We start from the raw sequence: 10441 nt of genomic DNA on the forward strand, positions 1-10441 counted from the left end.
GCTTTTTAGCTAGATATGGTACCATAGTAACCCTGAGAATCAAGTTACAAAAGTAAAAGGGGATCTAAAAGCACAGTATATCTTAGTGTAAAGTCAGGAGTTAATAGCAGATAATGATGACAGTATGATGTAAGTGTTTGGTAACCTGCCAGGCTGAAGCTAAAATAACCTCATATGCATGACTTGTTATTTCGTAGAGTGCAGTGATGTACTTACCTAACACATACTTTCTTACCTCCAGTTCAATTTTTATGACAAAAATGAAGATATTGTTGAGATAGACTTTTGAGGCAGATACTCTGAGTATATAACTCATCTTGCCACAATTTACAAATTTAGGAACTGGAGCATCTACTCTAAATGAATAAACCCAATTTATATGACTGTCAAACTGTGTTTTCAGTTTTAATGGTAATTTACTACCCTAACACAAATGTGAAAAAAAATACTGTTGAGCAAACTGCATACTAATGCCTCCATAAACTTAACAGAGCTAATCTCAACTATGGTCCTACTGCGAGAAGGCAAGTCATTCAATTATACCAGTCTGGTTCATATTTCAGAACATAAATCACATCAGCTGAAATAATGCATTCAAGTGGCTGGCAAGTACTTCATGTCCTTAATACTACTCTTCTAGGGTTAAACTGCAGACAATGATGTCATTAATGTTTTCCTATGAATTTATTTCAGAAGTTCAACTGACATGCAAACTTCAAAGGATTCTGAAAAACTCACACAAAGCAAGGTTCAAGAACTGATTTTTTCATATTTGACAAAATTTTCAAAAAATTTGACATTCAGCTGATTCTTCAACAAAAATACATTTTAAGTTATAAGATAATGTCATTTACCTAAAGAACTGCTTGAGGTTTCTGAAACTAAAAAAGATAAGGGTTTTGGAATAATTAATGACAATACATTTGATTCAGTGAAAATACCCATAAGATGGAGCACATAGATCCTACCCATTAGAAATTTATAGTCAAAAACAGACAATGCTCATTGGATCCTGTTTCTTTTCTTTCTGAATACTGTATTCCCCCTCTCACACTCTCCTGTGTGGGCAGCCGTGAAGAGGCAACATTTCTCCTTCTCTTCCTTCCTCAGGAAGTATGATGGTTGAAGCACACATGGCTTTAGCCATTGCCTTCATGTGAATGACTCTGAAATGTGGATTTCTGCATTGTCCCTCCTAATTTCTAGTCCACATTCCATCATTTGGTGACACTTTCCCCCAGACATGCTGTCGTCATCTCACCTCAACCTGTTCTAAACGCCTGTACTATAGCCATCCTCCACTATCCCATCCCCATCTTCAAAGTGATCAAGTTTTGTACATTCTTTCTTTACCATGTCTTCCAACTCTTCCACCTCCTCTTTTTAACTGTCAATGCTCCTGCTATAATGCAAACCCTTATTTTATCTTTATTCAACCCTAAACAATTCCAAAAGCTTCTTGAGTCTTTGTATTTCTAATCCAGTATATTTTTTTCTCTTTTTCAACATGTTTTAAAAAAGTAAATTGCTGGACATCTAAGATTTTACTTTATGCTTGATATTTAAACATAGGCCTGAAGTTAGAGTCCCCAAAGTCATCTGAACTACAGTATAAACTGAGTGTTAAGTGTAAATTCTCAGTAGAGAAATATATCTAAAATAAATCATAATCAAATAAGCAGATTGCTGCTATGAAACAGCTATCCAATTCGCAATATGTGCACAGCTGCCAGGTTTTATTTGCACAGATAATTACATAGATGAAAGAAAAATTATCAAGTTATAAGTAAAAAAAGGAAATGTTCTAATTTACTATAATAAAATGTTATGACTGTAGAGATACTGTATCAACAGAGCATCACTGAAACTAGAAAAAGAGAGGGAAAAACACATACTCCCACCATCATAACTATTATAGTCACTTTGGATTTTCCCTCCTTTTTATTTTCCACATGTATATTTTTGGCATAGTTTAAAATCACAACTAAAAAGTAATTCAGTTGAAATTTTACCCAATTCTCCTATTGCTGGATATGTTGATTTCTTCCTATTATTTACTACTATAAATAAAGTTGCAATGAAGCTTTGTTTATTTTAATTTATTTCTTCGGGAGGGGTTCTCAGAAATGGTATTAGTGGGCTTGGAGATACAAACATTTTTATGAAGACTAAAACATCTTGCCAAAACCTTTCCAGAAAGATGTTACTAATTTACAATGCCATAAAAGCCCATATGAGGTCATCAGTTTCACCATACCTTCATCAGCACTGCATGTCACAACAAAAAGTAGTAATAGTTGGGAATTAATAAGTAGTATTTTTTTGCCATTTTTATTTGAATTTCATGATTACTACCAACAATGGACATTCTTTTTCAATTTTTAAAATACCAGTTAGGTTTCTTTTTTGAATTCTATATTTTAGCACAATTACATGTCCATTCACTTATTAAGCATTCTTCTATCGGTTGCTTGGATTTTCTTACCTTTCCTCTTAAGAATGAGGAAAATATGTTCTCTCACATAAGACGACTGGGGGAAGAGTGGTTTCAGGCTCAGTTGCTTCAGTGGTTCAACACTGAGGACCGACGTCTTTCCAGGTTTCCACTTTGCTATCCTTGGCATGTTGGCTTGTCATCTTAAACTGACTCCCTTCGTGATCGCAAGGTGGGTGCTGCCACATGTAGATAACAATGTCCGAAGACAAGCCTACCAAGAGTCTTTCTGTGAGCGAGTGTGTATCTGTGAATTTTGTTTCTCTCTAGATTTTGGAATTAATAGTATAAATACTACACAATGCACTTTACTTTCTCTTATAATTTTAAAAGTGCCTTCATGTTTGTGGTTATAGTTTTTTATATCTAGTATATATTTATTTTTAAACCGTTTTTATTGTTAATATAACACACATACAGGAAATGCACAAATCAAAAACTTACAGGTTAAGGATTTATCATAAAACAAAGATCCATGTAACTGACGTTTAGCTCAGGAAAATGAATACTGCCAGAACCCCATATTTGGGCCCCCTAAAACACCACCACAGTCCCACCTACCCAAAATAAACACTATCATGACTTCTACAGTAATTTCTTGTTTTTCTTTAGTTTTACCATCTATCTACACAAGTATCCCTAACGCTATAGTTTTATTTGCCTGCTTTTCAAACTTTATGTAGATAGAATAATTTAGTATACATTTGTATCTATCTTCTCTTATTCATATTAGTTTGGTGAAATTCATCCATTATTGCGTATTACTGTTGTTTCTTCATTTTCACTGTGGTACAGTATTCTTTCACATAAATATGCTATCATTTATTTATTCTTTTTTTTTTTTTTATAGAGATAGGGTCTTGCTGTTTTGCCCAGGCTGGCCTCGAACACCCAGCCTCAAATGATCTTCCTGCCTTGGCCTCCCAAAGTGCTGGGATTACAGGCATGAGACACCATGCCCAGCCCATATCCATTCTATTGTTGATAGAAATCTAGATTATTTTTCTAGATGTTGACTGTAACGTATAATGTTGTGCACATTCTTTTACATATCTCTTGGTACTCATGGTGCACAAATGCATTTCTCTACAATACATAAGGATGAATAAAAATGCTGGGCCACAGAATACACATATCTGCAACTTTAGCCAAAATGGTTGCAACAACCTGGTATTTCCATAATCAGCATATGAGAATTTGTGTCTTTCCACAGCCTTGTTAATACTTGGTATGACCTATTTCATTTCAGCCATTCTGGTAAGTGTGTGGCACTCTCTCCTTGTGGTTTTAATTCTGCATTTCCCTGACTATTGAGATTGAGCAACTTCTCATGTTGTACCTGAAGAGATACCTAAAGAGCTTCTTCTATGAAGTGCCTGTGTTCTCATGCACATTTTCAAAAATTGGGTTTTTTTTTCTTGATGATTTGTAGGTATTCGTCATATAAAAAAGTCCTCTATTGATTACATACATACCATTTGCCTTTTTATACTCTTCATGCTGTTTTCCATGAACGAAAGTTCCTAATGTACAGGAAAACTGATTAATCTTTCCTTTATGATTAGGCTTTCTCTGGTTTCTTATTTAAGAAGTCTTTCCCTAGCCTAAGTTTGTTCATTGTTTTAAAAGCTCAAGGATGCCTCTGCTTTCAACAGTACATGAGTCTGCAGCACCCTAGCTTTTGGGAATCAGGCAGAAGACTGAACAAAAATTAAAATAGGAAAAAGGCAAATGGAGGACTCATCTGTAAACATATCATGCATTTGAAAATGACAATGTTAGTAAAAATACAGTTTAAAGGTAAAGTGAAACTATCTGGAACTGGCCTATCATAAGTTTCTAAACCTGAACTGACACAGTAAGTTGTTATATATATTAATGCATAAAAAACTTGTTTAAAACAAGAATTTGCAATCCATGCTTTTATCACAGAATAAACATTCTTTTCTAGTACACAACATATATAAAAATCAATCACATGCTGGGCCACAAAAAAGCATCAGCAAAGTTCAGAGAATTTATCATATGGAGGTAAGTTCTCTGGTAACAAAAAATTCAGCTAGAAAACAAAATCCAAAAGATAACTAGAAAATCCTCAAGTATTTGGAATTAAAAAATCTATTTCTAAATAACTTCCAGGTTAAAGAAGTTATAATGGATATTACAAAATATTTTGAATTGAATATTAATGAAAATATAACCTTAAATTTTATTAGTCTTTTTAAAGACCCAATCATTGTTTTGTTAATTTAATTTATATTATGTTTGTTTTTCTACTTCAATAATTTCTAAAAACATTTCATGTTATTATAAGATATAGCAGTTTGCTAATAGTCTAACCTTGTCAGGACAGAAGAAACACAAAGCTTCTCCTTAAGTAATTGTCTTGATGTAAATATGGCATTAAGGCAATTTAGTCCTTAGAAAAGAATAATGTCTGGTATGGAGGAGGCACTCAATAAATACCCATTGAATGAACGAGTAACTAAACTTAAGGCCAAGATGTAAGGAATAAAACAGGATATTGTGAAAAAATGTTAAGTATTAGTGAAAGTACCCCTCAGAAGGAAATTTTGTACAAGGCTTTTATTCAGGGACAATATTCCTTTTATCTCAGATAGGACAGATGTCTACAAAATGAAATATTAAAAAGTCACTCACCCACTGGGCTGGTTCCAGCTCCATTTGGCACTGTGAGGTCTGTAGTACTCAACATCCCACCTAACAATGTTATAGAGAGGAAAGAAAGAGCAGAGAATGAATAAGAACTCTTTCTCCTTATCTGCCTGAACATAAACTGAACAGAGGAAACTCTCACTCTACTCCTAAAAAAAACACAAAAATAAAAATTAGCCCAGTCTGAAGTTGGTATTAATGTGCAATTTGGTATCTCATAAATATATACTAATATTTTACCTATCAAGCTTGGGATGCATCTGCCTTCCTGTCCATCAATACCAAATAGTACATACTGATAAGAATGAGGACAGTGCATATGGAGTATCATTAAGTCTAGGACTTAAGGGAGAGGAGACACAGCATTACACAGAACAAATGTAGTAAATGCACTGCAAATTGCTGAATTAATGAACTAAGTCAGGCAGGAGGAAATGCAAAACACACTCTAACTCCAAATACTAGGTCTATTCCCACTATTTCTAATGTGAATGGCTGACACTCAACTTTAAATCTTTGCTCATGCCATCTAACTAAATTTTCTGCCTGTCAAAGTATGGCTTTCCCACGATAAGGAAAGCTTATAGAGATTCTCCATATTGTTCTACCTTGCTGACACAATGCTAGACCCATAGATTTTCAGAAAAAATATAATTTAAAAATGGAGCCAGTTACGTAGCAGTGATTCTCTGCTCATCAAAGCAATAAAATTAAGAGTAGCACAATAAGAAACTGATTATACTAGCAATTAGCTTTCTCACTCTCTTTATTAAAGAACCAGCAGAATAGATACCGCTACACACCTGCATTGCCAGTACTTGGAGGTCTCTGAGGAGCTCCGGGGGATACATTTCTATGTAATGTGGCTTGAGGTGGAGAGAGCATACTTGAATCTGCTAACGTTGAGCTGGATGCCAAAGATGGGGAGACAAGTGAACTCCCTGGGTTAGTGTAGGACAAAGCATTAGGGCTGGTCACAGGGACTGTGACAGACATTGAAAAGTTCTGAGGTGGCAAACCAGGCTGTAAATAAAGAAAAAAAAAGGAGAAAATTGTTAGCTTCATTTTCATCTACATTAACTAACTTATGAACTTTAATGTGATAAGGTATTCAAGTTACTGAAATAGAATGGGGATAGGTTCTTACTAAATCAATTTGCAGTTTTAAGCTATCTTCTTTAGAATTATATTTGAACATGAATATGTTTGACATGAGCTCTTTCAATTTTTAATGTTAATACATATATAGTTATATATATTCTGTATTTCAAATATTTATAGAGATGAAAATGAGAAATTAAAACTAGATATTAAAGTAGTGTTGTCAAATTTAGACATTACAAAATCTATCATTGTTATCAAGTAAGCATAAATTGGCACTTCAATACATACCGGTTTAGTAACATTACATTTCTATTGGGAGATCCCAAACATAACAAAGGGGAAGAGTGTGTACATATATTATTAACTTAATACATCAAATCTGGGACATTATCAATAAGCCCTAGTCTGATTTAACTGATTGACTACTTAATGGGCAAAGCTAAAGAAAAATAATTATACATAACACAATGTAATCTCAGTATAACGAAAATACAAAGAAACTTTATCTACATAACAAAATTAACTACTAACAACCTAGGAATGAATTTTTTGTATCTTCTTTAAATTGTATGAAGATTAAATTACAAATATTATAAATGATAACCTTCTCTCCATCTAAAATATTCCATACCCTCTTTAAAAGGATATTGGCTATTTTCCTATTGCATTTCCTCCATAGATTGTTTATAAGATGCTTGTTAACCATGATAAATAATAGTCCTCTTTAAAGTGAAAGAAAATAAAACAACTTTCCTCTGCCCTCATTTTAAAACAGTGATTGAAAAAGTAAGGTAACATTGCTAATTCAAAGTTCAAGGAATATAGTTTATGTATTCAACAGTAGTTTATTTCAGGTAGAAAAATTATAATAGTTCATCAACAAATATAAACAATGTATATATGTAAGTTTTTTTTCAAAAGTAAAACAGTTTTATTTGTGCAATATCTTTGCAGCTTAACTTTAACTTCAAGGTCAGCGGCGTCCCTGTGAGATCAGAAGGAATTTTATTTTGTTTGCTATTGTTTTGTTTTTAAGAACAATAATAGTATTAGCCCCAAAACACCTCCTTAAAGCTATTTTTCAAGAGCTGCTTCTTACATAGGTTGAGCATCCCTAATCTGAAAATCCAATATCCCCCCAAATCCAAAATATTTTAAACACCACCATGATGCCATGGTGGAAAATTCTACACCTGACCTCATGTGATGGGTTGCAGTCAAAACGCAGGCACATAATATACAGTGTATTCAGTGTCCCTAAGGGAAAAAAGACCCTCCCAATCCCCCTTCAGCTTCAATAAACCATTTCTGTGTATGCCCAGATTCCCCCACACAGGCACCCTCACAGTAATAAAATGGCATATATACAGCCTGGGAACACCAACTGCAGGCACCCCACAATGCCCACATGGGGCCAAGACCTATAATGTGGGTGGCTAAGATAGTGACACCTTTGCTTTCTGATGGTTCCATGTACACAAACTTTGTTTCACGCACAAAATTATCCAAAATATTCTATAAAATTACCTTCAGGCTATGTGTATAAGCTGTATATGAAACATAAATGAATTTTGTGTTTAGACTTGGGTCCTATTCCCAAGATAATTTCATTATGTACATGCAAATAATCTAAAATCTAAAATAAATCTGAAATCTAAAACGTGTCTGGTCCCAAGCATTTCAGATAAGGGACACTCAATCTGTACTATAGGACTACTTTGAAGAAATAATCCTTGATGCATATTTTAGGGCATAATTTTAAGAGAATTAACACTGACAATTAAATAAATATCAGCACTGGAACCAACTTGTTCCATGGAGGCTACACTACATACGCAGAATTAGAAAATTAGATCCAGAATAACAGTCTTAAGTATCTCCTGTCAATAAAGCTTCCAGTGAGAAGATCAAGTATAGGAGCATGAGCTCAAACAAGTAAGTAGTACTCTTGCACTATGGTTAGATGCATGAGCATAGAAAAATTAAAGTTCCTATTTGTTTTGCAACCAGTTTAAGAACCTTGTTTCCTTACATTAAAATTAAGCCAAGCTGCTCTTCCTCAACATCCACAGCATAAGAAAAGGAGTTTGGTGGTATCATTACCAAGTGATTTTGGGACATTTATAAAGAGCCAAACAGTAAGCTTAGCTCTAGTACTATTACAGAAAATATACAATATAATTAAACATAATTCAGAAACACCAAAGTCTGCAAGAAGTCCAACTACTTTACACTTTGCATTCTAAATATCTATTTAAGAATATATAATATATATATATATTTAAGTCATGGGAGACAGAAGAAAGTCTCATATATAACTGTATTTTAAAAATCATCGAATTTTAAAGCTAGAAAGGACCTTAAAAATCATGTGAGGCAACTTACTCATTTACAGATGAAGAAAGTAGAATTTAGGAAGTTTAGGTGCCCTACCCAAAAGTATAGGGGATAGTAAGCACCAGAGTCTGGATTAGAATGTTTTCTCTTCACTTCTACATTTGAGATACTGAACATGTACTATTATAAGATTCCAGCAATTTTAAAGTTCTATAAAACCGAAAAAAAATTATAAAATGCCTTTTTTCCCTTCTATTATACCTATTGCTGTGATCACCCATTGTAAAAATAAGCAACAAGAGGTTTGGTCAATCTCTTCATGCACAAAATAAAAGCACAAACCATACTTTAGTACTCACTGCGATTTTATGATTCCGCATCATATTATCAAATTCCTCATTAATTTTTTTATATTTTTCTTCTGTATGTGGAGTTAGCACATATGAAGTATCAGGGTCTGGGCTGTCGCACCCTCTGTGCTCCTTCTTGTTCAGAGCCTAAATAATGAAGTTAACAAAAAGGATCAACAAATAAAAAGTAAAGGTAAAGTAAAAGTACTTACAGGGCCTCGTTTGAAAATAAAATCACTATCTTCATTTAGTTTGCTGAATCTGTCCTCCGAGAGTGGACTGTGCTCAAAGTAATCGTCAGCATCAGGGCTCTCACAACCATTAAGGCCTTTCTTTCTTAAAGTCTGAAATACAATTGGAAAATTCACACACAAATAATGCTAACTTGCCATGAGTTTCTTTGTAAAACTTATTAAGAGAGCACAGACTGAATAAATTAAATTATACAAGAGCCACTGAAAAAGTTTTTAAATGATAACAAATGTACTCTAATTCTTCAAAGAAAGTAAACCTTAGATATTTGCAAAATTAATTCTCCCTTGTACATTAAGAGAAAAGGAATATTTGCTTGCTTGGATTCTTCCTTTCCAAGCTTCTTGGAGAATAGTAAATTACTTACTGCTCTGACGGTTAAAATTCCAATCTGATTACAGCCTGATCAACTTATTTGATAGGGGCAATGATTCTAAAAACTGAAATAGAAATCTATCAAAATGATACTTTGAGAAATTACAGTACCTTTATAAACTGAACATTTCAGGAACTTCACCTACTGACATTCCTTTCTGTCTATGAGAGCTTATCCCAATCAACAGAATTAGCAAAATATCTGAATAATTCATTGCTAATTTGTTCTTGAATATTATTTTCCTACGTAATTTTGAAATATAACAGCTCAAATTTAATGTTTATATCAGTAATGACTCTTATGTAGAATGTACAATTTATTAGTGACTTTACATATTTTTGGAATTTGCACTCAAAAGTTATTGAGAATGTACTCGTATTCCACGCCCTTTTGCTGGCTCTTTCTATAGAGCTCCTTCATGGTTTGATTTAATCCACTGATCTGACTTTCTGGAGAATTTTCTTCAGTGTCATTGAAGTATCCCCTGGGACCATACTGACTTTTCTTCCCTTACTTTGGGGTAAAAATATAGTGAATAGTGGGTTTTCTGATTTTTAATTTTTCTTTAACTTAAACTTATCATGAAATAACTTGTCTAGTATTTAAAAGAATAAATTAAAAACCAAGGGCTTGAAGATCTATGGAATATCCATTTATTTTCAAAACATTTTTTTAATCCTGATATGTCCTATTTTAAGGCAGAGTTACTGAGTTCAACAACTGTAAGAGCTTTGAGACTTGTTGATTTTCCAGCTGACTCCAGAGAAGTACTAGGAAGTTAAAATTTTCTATGTAAACCTATCTAAAAGAGCTTAATTAGGAAACTTGATCAATAAACTAGTCCTAGATAAG

At 33.5% G+C, this 10441-nt stretch overlaps 1 protein-coding gene across 2 annotated transcripts in view; it reads right to left on the minus strand.

The window, feature by feature from the left end:
• The window catches only part of MEF2A (myocyte enhancer factor 2A), a 120716-nt gene that overhangs the window by 46576 nt on the left and 63699 nt on the right, over positions 1–10441 (minus strand). Inside the window, exons 3-5 of one of the 2 annotated variants that reach the window (XM_012643772.1) lie at positions 9174–9305; positions 5974–6193; positions 5156–5215 (exon numbers count right to left, since the gene is read on the minus strand). In XM_012643772.1, coding sequence (XP_012499226.1) covers positions 5156–5215; positions 5974–6193; positions 9174–9305 — 412 coding nt within the window. Of the gene's footprint in view, positions 1–5155; positions 5216–5973; positions 6194–8970; positions 9109–9173; positions 9306–10441 lie in introns of both variants that reach the window. The other variant, XM_012643771.1, reaches the window with a different exon arrangement.

This window comes from Propithecus coquereli, unplaced genomic scaffold, assembly GCF_000956105.1.
Source record: "Propithecus coquereli isolate 6110/MARCELLA unplaced genomic scaffold, Pcoq_1.0 Scaffold20, whole genome shotgun sequence".
Lineage (NCBI taxonomy): Eukaryota > Metazoa > Chordata > Mammalia > Primates > Indriidae > Propithecus > Propithecus coquereli.